The 23214-nt window shown below is 32.6% G+C and overlaps 2 protein-coding genes and 1 long non-coding RNA gene across 5 annotated transcripts in view; 2 read left to right on the top strand and 1 right to left on the bottom strand.

Annotated features, from left to right (window-relative positions):
* Window positions 1-32: 32 nt before the first annotated feature.
* On the bottom strand, window positions 33-1406 carry LOC145325334 (uncharacterized). The gene is made up of 3 exons (XR_013881449.1): window positions 1240-1406; window positions 493-590; window positions 33-279 (listed from the first exon to the last, which is right to left on the bottom strand). It is a non-coding gene; the product is annotated as an uncharacterized LOC145325334 (long non-coding RNA).
* Window positions 1407-4043: 2637 nt separating this feature from the next.
* On the top strand, window positions 4044-19133 carry LOC145325330 (ATP-dependent DNA helicase Q5-like). 3 transcript variants are annotated; one of them, XM_080168319.1, is made up of 22 exons: window positions 4044-4369; window positions 4939-5048; window positions 5203-5275; window positions 5520-5632; window positions 5881-5965; window positions 6490-6598; window positions 7252-7360; window positions 7593-7668; window positions 7934-7978; window positions 8080-8138; window positions 8337-8385; window positions 8521-8616; window positions 9328-9482; window positions 10250-10338; window positions 11239-11348; window positions 11885-12016; window positions 12433-12566; window positions 16317-17091; window positions 17521-17749; window positions 18230-18309; window positions 18476-18639; window positions 18958-19133. In XM_080168319.1, the coding sequence occupies exons 1-21, from the start codon at window positions 4172-4174 to the stop codon at window positions 18602-18604; spliced, it is 2955 nt and encodes a 984-aa protein (XP_080024445.1). In that variant the 5' UTR covers window positions 4044-4171; the 3' UTR covers window positions 18605-18639; window positions 18958-19133. The 3 variants fall into 3 exon arrangements, with proteins under 3 accessions (XP_080024445.1, XP_080024444.1, XP_080024443.1); XM_080168318.1 differs by having other exon boundaries at window positions 18891-19133; XM_080168317.1 differs by lacking the exon at window positions 18958-19133 and having other exon boundaries at window positions 18476-18644.
* The window catches only part of LOC145325329 (uncharacterized), a 21874-nt gene continuing 17720 nt past the window's right edge, over window positions 19061-23214 (top strand). The window contains exons 1-6 of the mRNA XM_080168316.1: window positions 19061-19191; window positions 19660-19735; window positions 20351-20416; window positions 21143-21288; window positions 22171-22283; window positions 22769-22861. Coding sequence (XP_080024442.1) covers window positions 19186-19191; window positions 19660-19735; window positions 20351-20416; window positions 21143-21288; window positions 22171-22283; window positions 22769-22861 — 500 coding nt within the window. The 5' untranslated portion in view covers window positions 19061-19185. The remainder of the gene's footprint in view (window positions 19192-19659; window positions 19736-20350; window positions 20417-21142; window positions 21289-22170; window positions 22284-22768; window positions 22862-23214) is intronic.

The following is a 23214-nucleotide window of genomic DNA, read 5'->3' as shown; positions in this document are numbered from 1 at the left end:
GGATCTTCTTCGTTGAGCCGTTTAATCATATATTCCAAGACCATGGCACTATCCCTGTTGAGAATGTATTTATTTCCAACCTGGGTACCCAATAACAATTCTTCTGATGGTTCCAACATTTTAATAGATTTTTTCTTAGTATTTATTTTTCTCAACTTTATATTAAATTCACAGTAACTTTTTATTATGTTAGTATTATTTTTTTAATCACTTTTACGCTACAAAAGCGTTAATCTTGGTTGAACTCACATTTTTTTCAGCATTGACTTTTATCATAACCTAAGATTTTAGGTTTACTAAAAATTATTTTACAAAAATAAATTGTTGCCCTAAAAAAGGATTTTTTTTCCTTCAAAATTTTATAGAATTGTAGATTAAAGTGAACTTTTTGAATTTATAAGTTAAAACAAAGTTGGCTTTTAATTGAAATGAAAAGCACAAGGAGGGATTTAACATCTGAAGCTATAAAACTTCTTTAATAAATTTTAGTACCCTGATAATATTTTAAGTTGGGAAGGAGCTGGATTCACATACGTGGGTCATAATGATCACGGAGAATTCACAAAATCACAAAAATATTCTTTTTTAACCTTTAATAATAAACATTTCAGAATATGCCTTTTAAAAGGATAGCTCCTTAAAGTGCATTTAACGAGTTAGGGTACTCAGATTTAAAGATACCTATAATTTTATTTATAGAATATTACAAATTAAATCCTTATATAAAAGTAACAGGATGTATGTATTAGTCCTAAAAAGGTTTCTATTTGTGGGGGAGGGGGGGGGGGAGAAGTACCTCTACTCTCCTTAAAAAATGACTCCCTAAGAATTAAATATGTTGTAGATAATTGAAATAATTTTGAATATTGATATATGTATACATGACAGTTCAACAAGAAATTTTTTTAGTTTCAATTACTTGATACTACTCTGCTCCTATATCAGGTATGCCTTAGCTCGTAATCAGGCGCAACTCATAAATTACCAGGCATAGTATATATAACAGACTCTTTAAAGAAAGGTCGTGTAATCAAAGTGTGTTAATTGTTTGTCTGTCTTAACCTAATATCCTATAGATCTTACTACAAGTGGATGAAATTTCAGTTTAAATGCATTTCATGGAAATATCCTCTTCCAAAATATTAAATTGTCTTTAAATGTCACATAAAAATGGACGTCTAAAAAAACACAACTTTTTAATATCTTTCTAAAAATGACATATTCTGAACAATATTTCACCTTTTTCAATATTTTTTTTGATTTATTCACTTTTATTCATTCAAAAAGCTTTCACTTGTGGCTAAAAATCACTTTTCTTAGGCACTTTTTTCAACCATTCACTTTTGGTAATGTTGGTGGACACTAGACACTCTTGCTCTCTGTTCTGACTAATCTGTACTTACAATAATAATAAATAATCACGAAATTGTCACATTTTTTCTCTTTATTTTGTTTACACCTTAAAAAATACCAATTTGAATATATAAATTGTTAAATATGAATCTATTTTGCCTTTAAAAGTCAACGTTTGTTATATTTAAGGCACTTTCAAAAAGTTTTATTCATGTGTCTTGTTCATTTTTCCACTAATCGTACAATTTTTGTTGGGGAGGCTTTGTCTAAAAAGAAAAATACCACCACCCAACTCAGTGGTCTAGAGGATTACAACACTCAACACTAATCTGAAACTTTCAAAAGTCCGACCTAGACTCGAAGACTAAACCTAAAAATGTCTTTTACACCAAAATGAGCGCTTTTTAGGCTTTTTTCATGCTTTAGGATAAAAAGCGTTTTTTAAACTCTACCCAAATAATATATTTTTTCATCAAAATAGGTCATATAAAGGAAATCCTAAAAATACGATCAATACGTACTACACGTTATAATACATGTGAGAGATACATAATTTGCGTTTTAGCTCTAAGCCTCGTAAAAACAAGATTTTGGTGACTGTCTAACAATTATTTGGGCACAAAAAACTATTTGATGGGAAAAAATAGATATGTTTTTGCTTGTTTGACGCCAATTTTAGATTTTTTGAAAAACTAAAAATTTTTATGTCTAGACTCGAAGGCAAAAATTTTCAATTTTCTATAAATTTATGTTCCAAAAATATAAAAAAATAGCAAATGTAGATCTTTAGAAATAATCCATTCTCAATGCTTCTTTTAAAAATTCTCAAAATTGGACAAATTCAAAGGATTTTAGTTGATGTACGGTTTTATAACAAAAAATGCACGTTTTTTCGCATGTGCAGTCACGCGTTTTTCGCGTGATAGTCTTTTAATTACAGAAAAAGGTATTGATTTATTGTTTCAACATAATCAAAAATTTTAATCAAAGAATATTCAAATTGCTTGAATTAAGAAAATTATTCTACAGTGCTCTAAAATTGATAAAAATTAATTTTTTGGAAAGTAAAGCAATTTTTAAAAAACCGAGACATGTTCATCATTAAAATCGGAATTTTTTAAAAATCTTCTATTTCTAAGGATATCAAGGCCAAAATCTAAGTATTTTTTTTGCTATCCAACCATTTTTTGGCACTGATTTTACCAAAAGCATTGTTTTACAATTGTTCAATAAAATGCCTTTTTGGATAAGGATTACATCTAGTGTACACATTGAATAGTCTAGACTCAAAATTAAACAAGGGGGAGATATTTTGGGAAGTGGGTAAAGGTTATTTTGTGAAAAAGGTGCTCGTCGAAAAAAATCATCCCCCTTCACCCCTTTATCTTCTCCTTTTTTCTTGAAGGGCGAGGGGAATATTTTTCTTGACAAAAGAGAGGAATTGAGGGAAAATTCCCTCTTACCTATTTTCCATTCTCCCCTCCCTCTATCATCCCCGTCGTTCGGGATTAAGGTTGTCAAATTTATTTTTAACGGTTTCGCTAAATTTCTTTTATTTCCAAATTTCACATAGCATCGGAACGAAAAATCTTCATTTTTTGAAAAGAAAAACATGTTTACTGGAATAAAACCTTATTCAAAGCGTTTTTTGTTTATTAAGTCTTAACTATAAATTTACGGATTTGGATGGAAAAAATGTTGACAACCTTGGATGTCAACACCGCAAGGGACTAGACAAGGGGGGCTTGGGGGTGAAGGAGTATGAAAGGGAAAAGAAATTGGATTGTAAAGAGAGGTGAGAATGGATAAAGGGAAAATTCGGGATTAAAAAAAAAGTGGGAGAAGTGAAGGGAAAAAAAGAGAGGGTGGAAAGAAAAAAGGGAAGGGAACAAAAAATTAAGCTGAGCAAGCATCTAACAACCAAAAGAGACAACAAAAGAAATTCTTCAACTTTTTTTAACGAAAAAAACAACAAAGTTAACCTTTTGTTTGAAAAATAAAACTTTTACACATAAAAAGTGATTTAAAAATACCCTTTTTAGGACTATAATTCATGAGATTTGTGGCGTTTTTAGGGATTGTTAGGTTAGGTTTAAGTGAAACAGCAATGAAAATTGTACTTTCAATTTTTCAAATTTGTAGTTCGTTAGATATTATTGATTTTTTTCACAGTATCATTTTTATAATATTCATTTGAAAGGATTGTTATAGATAATATTATATACATTTTCCAGGGAGGGAGGAGACATTAAACTGTCAATAAATCTTGATAATTATAATTGTAGTCGATTTACGCACCAGCAGTGTTTCAACTTTTCAACCGTTATTTATATATATTGATCATTTTTTAATATAAGTATGATATTTTATATATTCCAAGGAGAGTAGGTAATATCGTCTATTTTGTCTTGTCGATCCTTTAAGATCCCTCATGAAGGGCAAATGGAACTGTAAATCTTTTCTGGTTCCCGAAGTTATAAAACAACATTATTTTACTCTTTGGCTATAAATCTTTGATTACTTAAATTGAACTTTCATTGGTTGGTTTCAAACTATCAATGTTCAAACTGTTCAACCAATAATATTAATCTACAGAGGGGTAATTTTGTTATCATCTTGAGGCATGAATATCAATTTATTGTTCATTGACTGGTCTTTGAAGATCATTGAAATAATCTAAATATAATTTTTTCATAGTCAAAATGTAGAGAAATATTAAAAATATTTTGTGAACTTATTTTTACTCTTAAACTGTGATATATTAAGTGATAAGACCTTAAAATATGTGATAAAAATAACAATTCTAACAACATCTAAAATGTCAATCATATCAGAAGAATATATTTTGGACAAGTTGAAAACCGTTTTTAAGCACAGTCAATTTCGGAGTAAAGAGCAGAGAGATGCGGTGAAATGTGTCGTGGACGGGAAAAACGATGTTTACGTTTCAATGCCAACCGGCAGCGGAAAGTCGTTGGTGTATCAGCTGCCCGCGGTTGTGGCTGGGCCTTCAAAGGTAGGTATTACAGAATTAATAGGACAACATCCATATTTAGCAAAGCACAAAAATTTTATGGAATGTACAAATGGACATAGTGATTTATTTACATAGCAGATGTTCATCAGTTGTCAACACAAAGAATATCTTTACACCTTCTAAAAATAATACCTAGTTCATGTCTTTTAAAGCATGGCAGACAGACGGACAAAACAATATAAAAATTAAATGCATGTACCTATGTCACATAAATCTCTCCCTTTTCAGTAGCAGCTACGAAAAATCACATCTTCCCATAGAGATAAGGTCTTTCTGACGTACAGATAAAAATTTTAATATAGAAGCTTCGTTACAAAACGGTATCTTATTTTTGTAAGGTACTAAGGGGTATAAATATTTAAATGGGCATAAACTACCTACAGTATAAATCGTATATTTGATTAATTGACATAAAACGCTTTTTCATGTCTTGTCATTGACACGGTATAATCGGTTAAATTATTATTAGATCTATAAAAACGTTTATCCTTTTTTTTTGAATCTATAAATCTATATAAAATATCTATACCTAATCGTTTTTAATTTAGGTTACCATCGTTGTATCGCCATTGATTGCCCTAATCAAAGATCAAATGGAACATCTTCAGAAATTTAAAATCGTTGCCGAATCTATTAATTCAAAGATGGGCGAAAAGGAATGTTTTGCACTCATTAAAATATTTTGATTCGAAATTACCCGATAGGATATACATTAGTGTCTTGTCAACGACTACTTGGGTCCAGACACTAGAAACTATGTGTACACATTTCGGTTTTTCAAATATTTAACAAGTGCAAAACAAACCGTAGGAGCGGAAACGAGTGTTGGATGATTTAAACTGCAAAAAGCCAAATACAAGAATGTTGTACGTTACCCCTGAGCAGGAATCTAGATTGTTGAACATTTAAACTTGATGGAAATTAAAATAAAATGACGTTTTCAATGACTTTTTCTTTTGATGATAATACTGATTTAAAATGTTCTTTTTTATTTTACCCTTTTGAAAAAAAAGTTTGGTAATATCCTATTAGAAATTATTTTTTTCATTTTTTTTCATTTTTGAAAATTTAAAAGGCAACGTTTTTTTTCAGTCATAAACCTGTTTCATAATCTATGAACAAATTTTAGTGCGCTACCCAAACGTTTAAATCTTTGTTGGGTCGGCTGGTGAAATATGAAAAACTTGCGCATTTTGTCATTGACGAAGCACACTGCGTCTCTCAATGGGGACATGACTTTAGGTATGTGCTAATTCTTTTCAAGTATTACTACGAAACCGATTAACATCTGCTGAATAAGAACGGATTCTTAGTCATTCTAAAGATTTATGTATTTATGTTTCTCTTTACTTTCCGTGGAAAGTTGTCGATAATACGATGCTTTTAATAACTAGTCGTTATCCCTAGTATATTTGAATGAAATGAAACCAAGAAATATTTTTACCCTCCTCAAAAACCAACTTAAAAATATTTTCTAAGTTATATTTTAGGCCAGATTATTTAAAACTTGGACAGCTAAAGAAATTGACGGGAAATGCAAGCTGGGTCGCTTTAACAGCCACTGCATCTGATAAAGTAAGTCTATATACTTTTATTTGAAACATCTATCACACATTTAATGTTGTGTTGAGTGTCTGATGAAACATTCAATTTAGGTATGAGGCAGACATTCTTATGTGTAGCCTTATGTCTTAACATGGTATTAATATGCTAGATGTTTAACTTTAAACATCACTAATGAATATTACCTGCAAGGCACATACGAAATTCAAACTAACACATCTAATAGGATGCTTTGCGGAGCAGCGAACTATCTTTTATCAGAACTGTAAAATAGTGCATTAGGAAAGGGGAGGGGGGGGGGGGTATTTTTAAACGCAACAGTTAAAAACTTTTTTTTAAGGTGGGGTTCTGGAGGCGATTTTCTCGGGAGGGAGTGGAAACCTTCCCCAAGAAATAAGGACCTATAAGAATTATCAAGAAAAATGTTAACCATATCTGTTCAGCGGTTGACCTAGAACATTCGTTACAAATACACCCAGATATACATAATATTTTTTGTGAGGATTTTTAAAACACTAATTTATACCTTTATTTAGGTCGTGGAGGATATAATAAAAATTTTGAGCCTGAAGTCTGTAAAACAATTCAAGATTCCAAGTTTTAGAAAGAATATTTTCTATGATATCAAGTTCACGGATGTCATAGGCAAGTCTTAACAGGTTTATTAACCATTTTAAATGTTATAGTAAATTTTCCCCCAGTATGGCTTCGAAACCGATTAGGTATTATCCACAGGATTAGAACCGGTTTATTATACTGAAAAACCATGTATTTTATCGTAATCTAGATAATTTTCTACGAATAATGAAATAAAAATAGTAATTTTGATACCAGTTTTGTTAACTCGGGCAATATCGGTCCTTCAGCTTTAACAAAACTAGAATTAATCTAATAATTTTGTTCACTATCTGACTAAAATACGATGCGATTAATAACCATTACAGAATTTATCCTTTTATCAATCTTATAGATTATTTCCTAATCTATTTACTTTGACTGTCTGTTAGTCTGTAACGCTATGGAGTAAATGTGTTATTTTCAGCTGCTATTCATCAAAATAGATGCCTAATTATTTATTTTTGAAGATTCCCTTTACCAGAGCATCTAGTGTGTAGTTTACTGGGGCTTTCAGTCATGCCACAAAATATAAATATTATGAAATACTGTAAAATAAATTGTTATTTTTACAACTGCTATTTAAATCACCATGTTAATATTCCCAACCATGATTTATTTGTGCTTCGTTACTTATGGATGTTATCGTCCTTGTTATGTTATAAAAACTCCAAATATTTTAGAGAACGAGTTTGCTGACTTGAAAGAATTCATCAACACAAGCCTAGGTCCTGACTGGCAAACGAACCGGTCACCTCAATCCGGCGTCGGAATTATTTACTGCCGCTCAAGGTATTGTTACTTGTAGTAGCATATGATAAGGATGGCTCCTGGCCAATAAAACAGAACTTCTTGAAATCGGTAACAAGCACACTCTTAATTTAATTGGCATTCGCAGATAACGTCAGCTGTCCCACATCTAATTTTATTGAACTGCATCAAATATAATTATATAGATTAAACTTCAAAGCCAAGTTTAAAATCAGCAATTAAAACAACCATCAAAGATTAATTTTTTCTACAGAGATGGAACAGAACAGTTAGCGGAGCAACTAACAAACCGAGGAGTTCCTTGTCTAGCCTATCATGCTGGTCTCAAGGTTAGTCACTATTAATGTACATTAACGAATACTTCCGTTAGTATAGAAGCTTATTTGGTGGTTTTCTTAAAGTACCTAGTTTAGGATAGAACCCCCCCATCCCCCAATTTAAAAATAAATTGAAAATGTGGGGTTTCTGTGCACGTTTGACACAGTAAGGGAGGGCATTGCTATTGTATCTTATGATTTGCGCTTGAACAATTATTAATTCTTTAAATTAAATTAAAATGCATTAAAACTAATATGTTTTATAATTATTTTATAGTCAGGAGAAAGAAGTCAAGTTCAAGAGGATTGGATGGATGGAAAGGTAAACAAAACACATTTTTTAATCACTCACCGTTTTTGAGCACTAATAACCTAAACGTTTTTAAAATAAATTGTAAATATTATAATTTTAATGCTTTTAAGGTTCCTGTAATTACAGCTACAATTTCTTTTGGAATGGGTGTTGACAAAGCTTCGGTCAGGTAACAATTAAAATATTTACATTTTAATATCAAAGGCTATCAAATGACGAGTATGTCGAATTTAATATCAATGCTGAATTAGTTTTCGCGATGTCAAAATTTTGAAATAGTTCAGAGAGACCTAACATTTATTACTATTTGTAGTCTATCTTTGGTAATTAAAATTATACGTCAATATGATTTTGACAATATTTTAAGATTTGTGGTGCATTGGAATACGCCCCAAAATGTGGCCAGCTATTACCAGGTAGGTTTACAATTGAGAATTTAAATGTTTTTTTAAGCGTAACTACTTCACGTGTAATGTAAATGTCTGTAAGATGTTAATATAAAGATTTTTAGTTTCAACGTCTTTGAATTCCAATTTGATATGTTTTTTAAGGAGAGTGGTCGTGCGGGTCGAGATGGAAAACAAGCTTTCGCCAGAGTCTATTACTCAGCTAGAGATAGAGATACAGCGGCCTTTCTTATACAGAAGGTAAGGATATAGTCTATAATTCAGCTAGAGATAGAGATACAGCTGCCTTTCTTATACAGAAGGTAAGAATATAGTCTATTATTCAGCTAGAGATAGAGATATAGTTGCCTTTCTTATACAGAAGGTAATGATATAGTCTATAATTCAGCTAGAAATAGAGATACAGCTGCCTTTCTTATGCACAAGGTAATAATATAGTCTAATATTCAGCTAGAGATAGAGATACAGCTGCCTTTCTTATACATTAGGAAGGTAAGGATATAGTCTATAATTCAGCTAGAGATAGAGATACAGCTGCCTTTCTTATACAGAAGGTAATGATATAGTCTATTATTCAGCTAGAGATAAGCTGGCTTTCTTATACAGAAGGTAAGGATATAGTCTATTATTCAGCTAGAGATAGAGATTCAGCTGCCTTTATTATACAGAAGGTAATGATATAGTCTATTATTCAGCTAGAGATAAGCTGGCTTTCTTATACAGAAGGTAAGGATATAGTCTAGTACTCAGCTTGAGATAGAGATACAGCTGCCTTTCTTATACAGAAGGTAAGGAGATCCCGCTAGACTGCTGCTTCGTAAGGCGCGTTTCAGTAAATGGTATTTATTTAGCCAAATCAAGGCGCAACTTATTAATTTGCATTTGGGACAATTGTACAATCCATATTATTGATCTAACCCAAATTGATCATAAAATTTCTAATGTTATAAGGAAATAAGCAAAGCAAAATCTGAATCCAAGAAGAAAAAGTTGGAAAACGGAAAGAAAAGTTTTGAGTTGATGGTGAAATATTGTGAAACGGCCAACTGTAGACATGCAGTGTTCAGCAGATATTTTGGGGACTCTATTCCAAAATGTGTTGATAGGTAAGCTTAAGTTTAAGTCAGCGAGATTGTAAGATATTTTAATCCTGGGGTGTATATTCTGCACATGATTTTCTACTGCAAAATACTTTATCCCCACCCCTCTCCCTAGTTATTTGCCTCCAAGGAGGGGAAAAATGGAAAATTAATTTTATTCCATTTACCTTCTCTCACACATTTTTCTGTTTTTTTCCCATCAAGGTGGGGAAAAATGAAAAAAAAAATATTTTCAGGAATGATTATTTCTTCTTTTTCCCCCCATCCTACATCCCTTGCAAAATATACACCACTGTTTTATTTAATCTTTACAGCCTAATAAAATATAAAAATATCCATAAAATGTGATTAATAAATCTGACAGAAGTACAATCGAAAATTATCAAATATAGAATGAAAGTAGTTTTTGATATTAAAGAAATACCATTATCAAAATATTTAAAGTAAACATACTGAGTACTGACTTATAAAGTAATGACTTTAGAGTTAAAATGCTTTCAAAATTGTACACAATATATTTAGAAATTACAGGAGTTAAGATTTTAAATTTACATTTTGCAAGATATTAGAATCTGCTTTATATAATTGCTAACGAGTACGGCACAAACATCCCTAGTCGAAAGGTGAGGAAAGCAGAAGAATAGCCCAAAACCATTCCGTTATAGAAAGCCATCCCAAAAAATAAGTTATTGATGTCTTAGGCATTAGACAAAAAAAAATCAATAGACTTCTTGAACATATAGCAATTTAAATTATTTGTATTTTTTATTGAGGTGCGATGTATGTAAGAACAGAAAACAGATAGAGAAGGATATAGATGCGTTTCAACAAAGCCGTCTCAAGGGAAAGATGTTTATCGCAGGTTCATTTCTTTACATACTAGCGTTTGGGTCGGTCTGTACGTCCTATCGATTTCTGACTTTGTAAGATTACTCTTGTAAATTGTAATAGTTAGGTAGTTACGATATTTTTAGAATCTGCTACTCTAAATTTTTTACCAGAAAATCTACATATTTGTCTACTGTATAATTTAAAAATTTTAAGGGGGGTGAAATAAGAGGTTTTTGACTTGAAGGGGGGGGGGGGGGTAAACAACCCTTTACCCTTAAATGTTGATGGTCATACAGCTATTAAAAGTGAATAAATTAGTTTTACAAGATCTTACTAGACTTACGTATATACATAAATATTATTGCTTATATTATCTATAATACAAAGTAGAACGATGTCTGTCCGCTGAACCGATTAAGCTCTACTTTTCAGAGATTATACCTACTGGTACTGTGATGGTTTTAAGCTATTTTCTTGGGGGTTGGGACCCCCCAAAAACAAAAAAATCCTCCCCCCCCCTTTTTTTATTGCAGAAGATTTCCTTGGTCCTTTTTTTTTTGCAGAAGATTTCCTTAGTCTCCTCTTGGGGCAAAGCAGGGGCGAAGCCAACAGTATTATATAAAGTAATAAGCTTATTTTTGTCTGTAGCGAAGGAACTCACTAACCGCTGAACCGATATGGTTCTTCTTTACCGTGAGGTTTAATACAAGTCCAAGGAAGGTTTCAAACAAATTTGGGGGAGGGTAACTCCACTCTTCTATTAAAATGCCCCCCCCCCCCCTACGCACCAAATTTTCTTCTCCCCCCTCACCTTAAGTGCTACTAGAGTCTTCTAGCGGAGTAGCAGCTAGTATTATATAAATCATTAATTTCTATCATTCCTTCTTGATTTTAATTTTTTCCCCCGATTTTGATAAATGTATATTTTTAGGACCATTGGAAAAATTTGACATACGCGAAATGTATGGAGAAGGTAGAAGTGGACAGAAAAGGGAGGCAGAGGGGTATGCTGACAGCTATGATGCAACAGAAGATAGAGAGGTAGTTAGATAGATGGATAGAAGATATTAAATATAGAATACGGGGATATAATGACAGGGGCGATTTTGTCGTCAATATAGGTTGCCACAATAGTCCTCATTTACTAGTATATTCGTTTTCCATTAAGAGGAGAGGGAATGGGGTAAAGGTCGGTGTTAGGTGGTTGTATAATTATAAATATAAGCTAGCTGGAATTGATAGTGGATATATTAATAAGGGATAGGTATTCAAATCAGATTATTAGATCGGGTTGTTGTACAGTTATATGCAGATACAGACAAATAGTCCACTTTTAGCTTTAAAAAACAGTCAAAAATTGAGGGGGATTGTTTTATGGGCGATTTCTCTTGGGAGGTTGGTGGTATCCTCCCTTAAAACAGTCATAAACCTTCCTTGGACCTATAAAAAGCTTCACTGTAAAGGAGAATTGTATCGGTTCAGTGATTATCAAAACGCAGAAAGATACACATTAAACATCTTGTTACTTTTGTACAAGGATTTCGGTCTCGACCTTTTTAAATACCTCTAATTTTTAGGCTAAAGCAAAGGCAGAGTTACGTGGTGTTATCAGGAAACAGTTTAAGCTAAGAAAGGGAAACACTGACGAAGATGCTCGCAGCAGCGAAGACAAAAAGAAAGAGAAAGAAGATGCTATTGCATTTGCTAAGGTATTGTAATTGTAGTATTTACGTGGATATTATAAAAGGAGAAAAATTGTTTGCTAACATGAACATCATTTATTAATCAGTTCATTCATCCAGTAGGATGGGATGGCTTATAAAGGGTGGATGGAAGGAGAGGGAGGGGGGTCGTTACATTAGCCAGTTATAAGTTTCACTTTATTAGATTACATGATAATCTGGTGTAATAATAAATCAATTGGTATTGGTAAAAATAAAACTGTCTTTTAAAGAAAAGTTTTTTCGTAATCAAATTTGAATTTGGAATAAATTATCAAATTTTTGTACAAAAAATGTTTTGTTTATTATGACTAAATACCTATTCGTTAAGATTACAGCATATCATTCCTTGTTATTGCTGCTCATTGTTGCGCTTCCTACAAAAATTAAAACTCTTGTTTTAGGTAAAAGCCGCCGAGTTTACAGTGAATAAGATAGCAGGACTCGAGGTACGAACTAGGGAAGACTATATGGGACTTGTGGAATCTTCGCTAGCGGACAATTTCAGGGATGTCAAGAAATACGGCGAGACTGAGAGGTAAGAATACATATATGGAAATTTATAACACATGATGTTGTATGGTTGACAACCTTTTTGTCGGTAAACAAAATACAAAATTAAATAATTTTTTACTTACATACTGAACGATTTATATGATATCTATACCAATTGATAATACGAATAAGGGGGGGGGGGGAAGTTTTGCCACTTTCGCTTACTCCGTGATTATTGGGCTAGGTATTAAAGTTAGACTATAGGTTATTTGGGATAAAAGTTTACTTTTGGGTAGTAGCTCACGTATTTTTAATCATTTTTTGGATAACCCCAACCCCTAGCCCCCCTGCCGCCAACCCCCAGCCCTCCGGGGCTCCAAAAACCCCCTTAAAATGAACCTAACCTTAATTTTCTCAGGAACAATTTGACCAATTGAGATGATTTTTTAAACTTAAGCTTTTATGCTTATAAACTACCTTCTAAATTAGAAGTCACCCCCCTGCCGCCAACCCCTAGCCCTCCGGGGCTCCAAAAAACCCTAAAAATGAACCTAACCTTAATTTTCTCTGGAACCATTTGACCAATAGAGATGATTTTTTAAACTTAAGCTTTTATGCTTATAATCTAACTTCTAGTTTAGAAGTCACCCCCCTGCCGCCAACCCCCAGCCCTCCGGGGCTCCAAAAAACCCTAAAAATGAACCTAACCTTAATTTTCTCAGGAACCATTTGACCAATAGAGATGATTTTTTTAACTTAAGCTTTTATGCTTATAAACTAGTTAAGAAGTCACCCCCCTGCCACCAACCCTTAGTCCTCCGGGGCTCCAAAAAACCTAAATATGAACCTAACCTTAATTTTCTTAGGAACCATTTAACCAATAGAGATGATTTTTAAAACTTAAGCTTTTATGCTTATAAACTAACTTCTAGTTTAGAAGTCATCCCCCTGCCGCCAACCCCTAGCCCTCTGGGGCTCCAAAAAAACCCTAAAAATGAATCTAACCTTAATTTTCTCAGGAACCACTTGACTAATAGAGATGATTTCTTAAACTTAAGCTTTTATGGTTATAAACTAACTTTAAGTTTAGAAGAAGCCCCCTGTTACCAACCTCTAGCCCCCCGGGGCTCAAAAAAACCTAAAATTTCTTATTTGTAGAGTTAGATGTACATTTATAAAACCAAATATGCTTATTTTTGGATGTTATTGACATATTTGCTGAAAAAAATTAGAATCGGCCTCCAGGTTCAGGTGCTGCAGGCCTCCAGGTCCACTCTGGAGACAGGTAAAATTAAAATTTCTTATTTGAAGAGTTAGAGGTACACTTATTAAACCAAATATGCATCTTTTTGAATGTTATTGACATATCTGCTGAAAAAATTAGAATCGGCCTCTAGGTTTAGGTGCTGCAGGCCTCCAGGTCCCCTCTGGAGACAGGTAAAAATTAAAATTTCTTATTTGAAGAGTTAGAGGTACACTTATTTAAACAAATATGCTACTTTTTGGATTTTATTGACATATGTGATGAAAAAATTAGAATCGGCCTCCAGGTTCAGGTGCTGCAGGCCTCCAGGTCCACTCTCGACAGGTGAAAAATAAAATTTCTGATTTAAAGAGTCAGAGGTACACTTATTTAACCAAACTATGCATTGTTTTTGATGTTAATAACATACTTGAAGATAAAATTTAAATCGGCCTCCAAGTTCAGGTGCTGCAGGCCTCCAGTTCAACTCTAGACATGAAAAAATTTAGATTCTTAATTTAAGAGTTAGAGGTCAATTCCCAAGAAAATAAGCATCTTGTTGGATAATATTACCATATTTCAAGAAAAAATAAAATCGGCCTCCAGGTACTGCAGGCTTCTAGATGGCTTTTTGGGGGTATTTTCAGATATTTTCGCTGTTTTTTTTCTCAGTTTTTAAAAACATGTTAGGTATCATATTTATTGATACTTTTTGATATGGACACTTTTACCTGCGTCTTGGTGACCGCTGGTTGCAGCTGGCCAGGTGAATATCTGAACTTGGAGCCAAATTAATATTTTTCTCCAGAAATAGTAATAACAGCCAAAAGATCCATATTCTGTTTTATAAGTTGCCCTCTAACTCTTCAAATAAGAAATTTTAATTTTTACTTGTCTCAGGAGTGGACCTGGAGACCTGCAGCACATGAACTTAGAGGCCGATTTAAATTTTATCTTCAAGTATGTTAGGAGGCCGATTTAAAACTTTTTCAGCAGATATGTCAATAACATCCAAAAAGAAGCATGTTTGGTTAAATAAGTGTACCTCTAACTCTTCAAATAAGAAATTTTAATTTTCACCTGTCGAGAGTGGACCTGGAGGCCTGCAGCACCTGAACCTGAAGGCCGATTCTAATTTTTTCATCAGATATGTCAATAACATCCAAAAAGATGCATATTTGTTTTAATAAGTGTACCTCTAACTCTTCAAATAATAAATTTAAATTTTACCTGTCTCCAGAGTGGACCTGGAGGCCTGCAGCACCTGAACCTGGAGGCCGATTCTAATTTTTTCAGCAAATATGTCAATAACATCCAAAAATAAGCATATTTGGTTTAATAAATGTACCTCTAACTCTTCAAATAAGAAATTTTAATTAAGGTTAGGTTCATTTTTAGGGTTTTTTGAGCCCCGAGGGGCTAGAGGTTGGCGGCGACTTCTAACTTAAAGTTAATATATAACCATAAAAGCTTAAGTTTAAGAAATCATCTCTATTAGTCAAGTGGTTCCTGAGAAAATTAAGGTTAGGTTCATTTTTAGGGTTTTTTGGAGCCCCGGAGGGCTAGGGGTTGGCGGCAGGGGGATGACTTCTAAACTAGAAGTTAGTTTATAAGCATAAAGGCTTAAGTTTTAAAATTCATCTCTATTAGTCAAATGGTTCCTGAGAAAATTAAGGTTAGGTTCATATTTATGGTTTTTTGGAGCCCCGGAGTCCTAGGAGTTGGCGGCAGGGGGGTGACTTCTAAACTAGAAGTTAGTTTATAAGCATAAAAGCTTAAGTTTAAAAAATCATGTCTATTGGTCAAATGGTTTCTGAGAAATTAAGGTTAGGTTCATTTTTAGGGTTTTTTGGAGCCCCGGAGGGCTAGGTGTTGGCGGCAGGGGGGTGACTTCTAAACTAGAAGTTAGTTTATAAGCATAAAAGCTTAAGTTTAAAAAACCATCTCTATTGGTCAAATGGTTCCTAAGAAAATTAAGGTTAGGTTCATTTTTAGGGTTTTTTGGAGCCCCGGAGGGCTGGGGGTTGGCGGCAGGGGGGTGACTTCTAAACTAGAAGTTAGTTTATAAGCATAAAAGCTTAAGTTTAAAAAATCATCTCTATTGGTCAAATGGTTCCTAAGAAAATTAAGGTTAGGTTCATTTTTAGGGTTTTTTGGAGCCCCGGAGGGCTGGGGGTTGGCGGCAGGGGGGTGACTTCTAAACTAGAAGTTAGTTTATAAGCATAAAAGCTTAAGTTTAAAAAATCATCTCAATTGGTCAAATTGTTCCTGAGAAAATTAAGGTTAGGTTCATTTTTAGGGGGTTTTTGAGCCCCGTGGGGCTAGGGGTTGGGGTTATCCAAAAAATGATTAAAAATACGTGAGCTACTACCCAAAAGTAAACTTTTATCCCAAATAACCTATAGTATAACTTTAATACCTAGCCCAATAATCACGGAGTAAGCGAAAGTGGCAAAACTTCCCCCCCCCCTTATAAATTTTACAAAGGAGTACAAGAAATACCCCTCTATATATTCTTTTTATAATATATAAATGTTTTATTCAATTTAGGGAGTTCCAAACCTTTGACATCTTGCAGGCGGCCATAGAAGCTGAATACCAAGTTTTTACCAACAACAAAGTTGTAACAATGTACAGAAAGAATATGGTCAAGCTCATACAAACTATAAAGGCGGATACCAAAGCTTGGAAACTAACACAAGCGCTAGCTGATTATAAAAGAGAAGAACAGGGTAAAACGCTTGCACAACTCGCTAAATCAATTGAAATTAAAAAGTCATCTGAAATTGATGCTAAAACTTCAAGCAGTAACCAAAACACACCAACAAAACCTAGAGGAAAAGGATTTAATTTCAAACGTGAAACAAAGGACCAAAAAAGCATGACGGATTACTTTAAACAAAAACCAAAAGAAGAAAATGGTCATGAAAATAGTAATGGAGATATGTTTATTTATAGCGATAACGATGATGAACCTAGTCTTACTATACATGAAGAAATGGAAATTGAAAATGATTACTGTGAAAAATATCCTGATGAAAATGATGAAAAATTCTCCTTCGAGAATGAAGAAGAATCCTCCAATGAAAATAAAAGATCTTCTGATGAATCGATCAAAAAATCTTCCAACGAAAACGGTAAAAAATCCTCAAGTCCACCCAATACCAAAGTTGATTTATTTGGCGATAGTGATGAAAATGAAGATTTACCTCTAGTAGTAACTAAAAGTAAAGTAGAGGAATTGAGTAACAATAATAACAGCTATGACGCTGGGAAAAACGATCTTTTCAACAAGTTAGAAGCCAAGATATCTCAGCTTACGCAGGTATAGTGCATTTCTAGTGTCGCAGCTCTTCTATAGTTAGGTTGTTCGTCTGTACATCCGAATTCTACCACTTTAAAAGACTATCCTTAATTTGTTTCTTGGAAACTCCTCCCTTTAAGTCAAGGCAAGAATTATGAGCATATTTTTTAAAGTTTGGTATTAAGTTAAACTTTTAATCAATTGATATACCTTTTAGATATTAAAATATGTCTCATATATTCTCAAAAATAGGCGGATTTGAAAAATATAAAGAATAGGGTAAGAAGGCAATTTCACTCTAGTTTAGGTTTAGAGGTTAAAGAAAATTTCACTCATTGGTTTCTGTAATGATACGTGAACAATCTGCCACTTCAAAATTATTATTGAATCGCTTCTAGCAAAAAATTTCCTGAGTTTACTTACCATTACCTATTTATATTCTTATTTTAGAACATGAAGGAAGGTATGGATCAAATCAAATACGTTCAGAGCACCAGGGAGGAGGAAAAGAGAGAACGGGATGCAAAACGAGAGTTAGAAAGAGCCAAGAAAAAAGACAAAATAAAAATAGATGTGCCAAAATCTCCGGAACCGGTTGAGGGACAAAAGCCTACAAAGAAATTAAATCCTGCTGAATTTAAAAAATATAAGCTACAACTTGCTGAAGATTTTATTCAGGAATCTAAACTTTTCTTTTTTGGGGACATTTAAATTGAATAGTTTGGTTATTGCAGTTAATCTTCATTAAACCCGTAGTTGATAAGCATTGGTCATTCTATTAGTTGTTTTTATATTAAACATCCTTTTATAAAAGTAATAAGATGTCTGTCTGTTTTTGTGTAGCTTAAATTTTCGTTTTATGCTGGTCAGATGATATGGTTCTCCTTTGCCTTGGTAGGGTACCTCCACCCTCTCAAGAGAAACCGCCATTGGAAAAAGTAGTCTAATCTCCACTCACCTCCTTTCTGGTTAACAGAGGGGTAAAACCGCTAGTATGTTAAATTGCATGTTAAATAGTAAGCTTGATAAAGTTGCTTAATAAAACTAACCTTTTGTGTACCTTTGATTGTAACAAAGCATTTAACAAAGTAAAATATGTTTATCCTTTTTATCATAAAATGGTTCTTAAAAGTTTAGATTATTATTTTAAAAAATTAGGTGTTGATACCGTTTAAAGAATCAGGTGCTATTACAAGCAAACCAGTTTTTAAAATACTCGCTAGACAGCTAACTCATAAGGTAAATTAAACAACAAAGTTTCTTACTTTCAGTTTTATTATTAATTTAAGTGTATAGGATTAGGCAAGGTATAATAGAATAAATATTTCAATTAAATTGTGAATTTTAGGCTAAGCTTTTTTTGCCATGATAGCTTAAGCGTAGCTTCTCCATAATTTTATTTCAGGTATTAGACACTGGCGTCCTAATGTCACGTGACCAAATTTCCTCTATTGCCAAGAAATTCTTCCAGAAAAATCCAGGAATTCAAACTGAAGAAGCTGCCCACAGGGCAGTAAAAAAATTAAGAATTTAAAATATGAATATTTTTTATTGATAAAATATTACATTGTAAGGGACGATAATCTTTATTTGGGTGGTAATAGGGATAGGACAATGGTAGATTGAGATAAAATAATCTACAGCCCAATCTTCTCGCCACAATTGTTTACTGGTGGAAAAATGTAATTTTATTTTCAAGAGGAATGGATTATAAATTAAACTTCCAAAAAATAATTTTAGGTTTTTTTATGTCAGGGGTTTGGGGCATATTGATGTAGATTAATTTAATCATCAATGTCCGTTCCTTCTTTAATTTTTAGTTAGTGATTTAATTTAAAAGCAATTTTTAATTTTTTATGGTATGCAAATGATCTCTTTTTTTTACAGTTAGAATATTGTTTTTTACCAAAACATGATGAAAATTCTCCCAAATGACTATGACAAATAAAATAAGGATATCTTTACTATTGTTAAGACATCCTTATAAATACTTTTATTGGTTGAAAATAGAAAATCTGGAATGATATTGGTATGTTAATATTTTTTCTACTTTCAGAATAAAATGTAGCATAATGTCAAACTTACAACACAAACAAAATTAAGAACACATTTGCGATGGAGGTAAATTTAAATGATTTAAAATATTATAAAGTTTCATTCCTAGATTTTTTGATTTTCAAAATATAGTTGATCCGGCCGTTTTATTGGTTTGTTTACCTTCAAAGAAAGTGACAGACAAATAATATTTCCAAAACTTAAAAGGTGATTCCTTCCAATTGCATAGTTGATCACAGAACACACTGTCCTGCCATATTTTGAAAATGATGAAAGCAGTTGCGGGTTTTTTCTTTTTTACTTTTGGTCAGGTTATCTACTATCTAGATAAGGTAAAATTGGGCAATGGGTTAGAGCACCTCAGTTACAGACCTTGCAGAGATAGAGATAGGAAAAAAAACCTCCCCTTATGTTCTACTTTTTAAAAATTAAGGAATGGATTTCTTGCTCGATAGACACTATAGTGGAAAGCCCTTGCAAAAAAACATCTATTTTTGGAACTTGATGTCACATGACTCTGAATTTTATTTTTAGGATCCTGACAGTTTTATTCCTCTGTTGGACAGGAACAAATTAGACTCTGTCATCAGCTCTCCAGATTCTGCAATAGGTAACTTTACTTATTTTATTATAGTGGTTTACATTTTCTAAGGGAGGAAGGTGACATTTGGCTGTTTATTACACTAGTTGCCAAAGTTTTATAATAACGTTTTCTTATTCGTTGGCTTTATAACTAAACGTGTCATTCACTAATTGTAATTTGTGTATCATCATTGGTGTTTTACATGAATTTATCGGCCATTGTCTTAACCCTTTAGATCATTGATGTTTTCCAACCTCATAGAATTTCTCTTCCCCATCAGTATCACTCCTCTATTATTTTTTTCAATGTAAACTTTAAATTACTAAATTATAGTTCCTTATTTTGAATTCCTACCCTCCTCCCGGAAAGGATGAGGGAATAATGGAATAAGTAACCACTGTTTTATACTTTTTTTTGTAATATTTCTCTGTTGTGCAACCTTCGTTTTTAATTTCTTTCATTATATATCTTTGGTCAACTCCTTACTAAGCTTCCCTGAACACCACATACTTTTTGATGTAATTTTAGAGATCTTACGTTCCATTACTACATCTAACTACTTTACATTATATGGATTGCAATATAAAGCTTTCCCTCTGGATTGTAAACTATAATACAGGATCTAATTTGATTATTGTTTAGATATGACTGAAGAAATTCCAGTTCCTGCCCGACAGTTAGTCATAGATATTATCAACTCTTTATTAGGTAAACATTTCTTTATAGACAGTTAGTCACAGATATTATCAACTCTTTATTAGGTAAACATTTCTTTATAGACAGTTGGTCATAGATATTATCAACTCTTTAGTAGGTAAACATTTTATTAGTTTTTAGTAGTTACTCTATCATGTGTCTTTAATTACTGATTATTATTAAGAATCTATCAGCAATACATATACATACAGTAATTCTTTAAAAATTCACTGCTATTTTTCCCATAAACAAATGTGAAAACAAAGATGATAACTTACTAAAGTAGGGAAGCACAAAAATTCTTTGATTAACAAACAGATATAATGAAAAATCAATCACATGTTAAGTGATCATAATAAATAGAGGAAGTAAACGAAAAAAGGACAAAAGAATGAATGTCAAGAAAGTCATCAAATCTAAAAATATTTACTTTTTTTATGACAATGTGGATAATGATATTGTGACTATTCTGTATAAAAAAGACGACTGATTTTTTGTTTGAAGATACGCTTTAACAAAATACATCCAGTATACAATGTCAGTCTGTCGTTCCAGCAACAAAAGATATAATAAATTGATGGAAAGGTTTCTTAATTTTCATTTACAATCTTATAATGTTTTTTATCTTCTTTATTTTTTCACTTATTTATGACCACTGAACATGTACTCTTCAATTTACTTTTTTCTCTCATGATATTTTAGTCTATTGCAACTTATGAATCATTGTTCTTTGTTTAGATGAGGTGCATCTTCTATCCCGTAGTAGCCAAGATGGACAAGGTACTCTGAGCACAAAGAATGATCATCAGGCTACGCGGAGGGATAAACACAATAATAGCAAGAACAAACAGAACAAGAGTAGCGCCGCTCATTTTAATACAAAGGTAACATAATTAGGAATGTGTAAAACCACGACTGTATCCGTTCGTCGTTAAGGGGGTAATGGGTTCAAGTCTCGGCCACAACTGCGATATAAGACTTTAAAAGTTGTACAATAACATTTACAGGTGGTAAAAGTAACATGAATGTATTGGTGAAAAAATCAGGCGCTTTTTAACATGCACAGTTCTAACTCCTTGTAAAGTACTTAAACTGTACTTTAGTTTAATTTAAACACTTCTTTATGATACTATTGTGAATCTAAAGCGACAGTTCTATCGATAAAATATCACTAGCTAGGCTTCTTTTCAAATATTTATTGAATAAATAGAATAGCACTTAAAACTAGGGTTTATAGAGTATACGATAACATTGTGCTTTAATATTGCATCTTTGTATCTAAATAAATGATAATTAAAGCAACAGAAAAATAAAATAAACCAGGATTATTAAATTAAATTAATGATAGTAAAAATAAATCAAATTCACTTAAATATAAAATAAAATATTTGTTGTGATCACTTCAAAGTTTTTAACTTAATTGATGAGTTGTATAAAATTTGGCGCTGTACATTTGTACTAAGCTCAATACGCGACATTTAAAACCATATACAAATTATACATATTTGTTCATATAAAAACATAGACGAATAATTTTGTGTAAGATTTTCTTGGAAAAGTCTACTTATCAAGTATTGCAACACTCCAAAGGATTAATTGTTTGCAATAGTTGAGTTGGGATGTTAGTGCTGACAGACCCTAATTGTAGAAAAGCTTAGCTTTTAAAAGCTTTTTTTTAACGACTTAAGGACACGTTTATGTATAAATAATGACGATCTTATCATTCTAGGATAATCACTTTTAAGTTAACAGTTTTTTTATTTAAGGATATGCGAGATTGTCCGTTGACAGGCTGGCGTAGAATTCTTGCCAGAAACTCAGATTCTGATGGTGGCTGGGGATTTAATTTCATTGCTCCAAATGGCTACAGATTAAATAGGTATCTGCTTTTCTTTGTATCAGGGGTGTGTATTTTCCAACTTATTGTGGAAAATAAACAACCCTTATTGTTGAAAATAAACACCCCTTATTTGAATTAAAATTACCAGACGAGAAAATAGTCACTGCCATGTCAGATAATTCATCTTCCCTTATAAATATAGAAAATCAAGAAGATCCCCAATATATTTAGGCACGATATTAAAGAAGCATCGGTGCTTTCCCCAAGGTGTATAGCGAGCACAGAAACCTCTCCCCTTCATAAATTAATTGAAGAAAAGGAGTTGTGGTCTTTTTACTCGTCTTTCCCCGGATTTCTTCAAAACTTGGTCTTTCCATTGAATAATTTTTTTGTTACTGTCAAGTAAATGAGAAACCAAAACTCAAATATAATATATTAGGTAGGTTTGTTAATAAAATATTTAAATTTTCATCTATAAATAATTTGAAAGATTTTGTGATTTTAATATGAAAATATATTTGAAGACGCGAGCTTGACCAGTTTTTGAAGATTCGTAAGCTGGACTTGGCAGAATTAAGATTCAAAGAAATAACTTCCTGTACAGCTGACGATGCCAGGTATGAAATTATTTTCCCCTCTTATGGAGGGGGGGGGGGGGGCTAGTTAACCCAGGAGCCAAGGTACATTCTGTGCAATCTCAATGAAATCAACTTTAAATCAAGGATCAATTATAATTTTATGCTCTGCTTACAACATTGTACTTTGTTGTCCTAGGAATCATTATCCAACTATCAGATGATAGAATAATTGTACTTTATAAAAATTGTTGTCAAAAGGTGAAAAATCAACATGTCTTAAATGGAACTACAGACTTTCTGATAACGATTATAGAGTTGCTACGCTTTCTAAATCGTACATATCTGTTACAGAAATCATCATACCAAGTTTGAAATCGATAGGACAACTCAGA

Source organism: Acartia tonsa, chromosome 8, assembly GCF_053477335.1.
Source record: "Acartia tonsa isolate MP-2025a chromosome 8, ASM5347733v1, whole genome shotgun sequence".
Classification (NCBI taxonomy): Eukaryota; Metazoa; Arthropoda; class Copepoda; order Calanoida; family Acartiidae; genus Acartia; species Acartia tonsa.
This window is presented reverse-complemented; position numbering and strand designations above follow the sequence as displayed.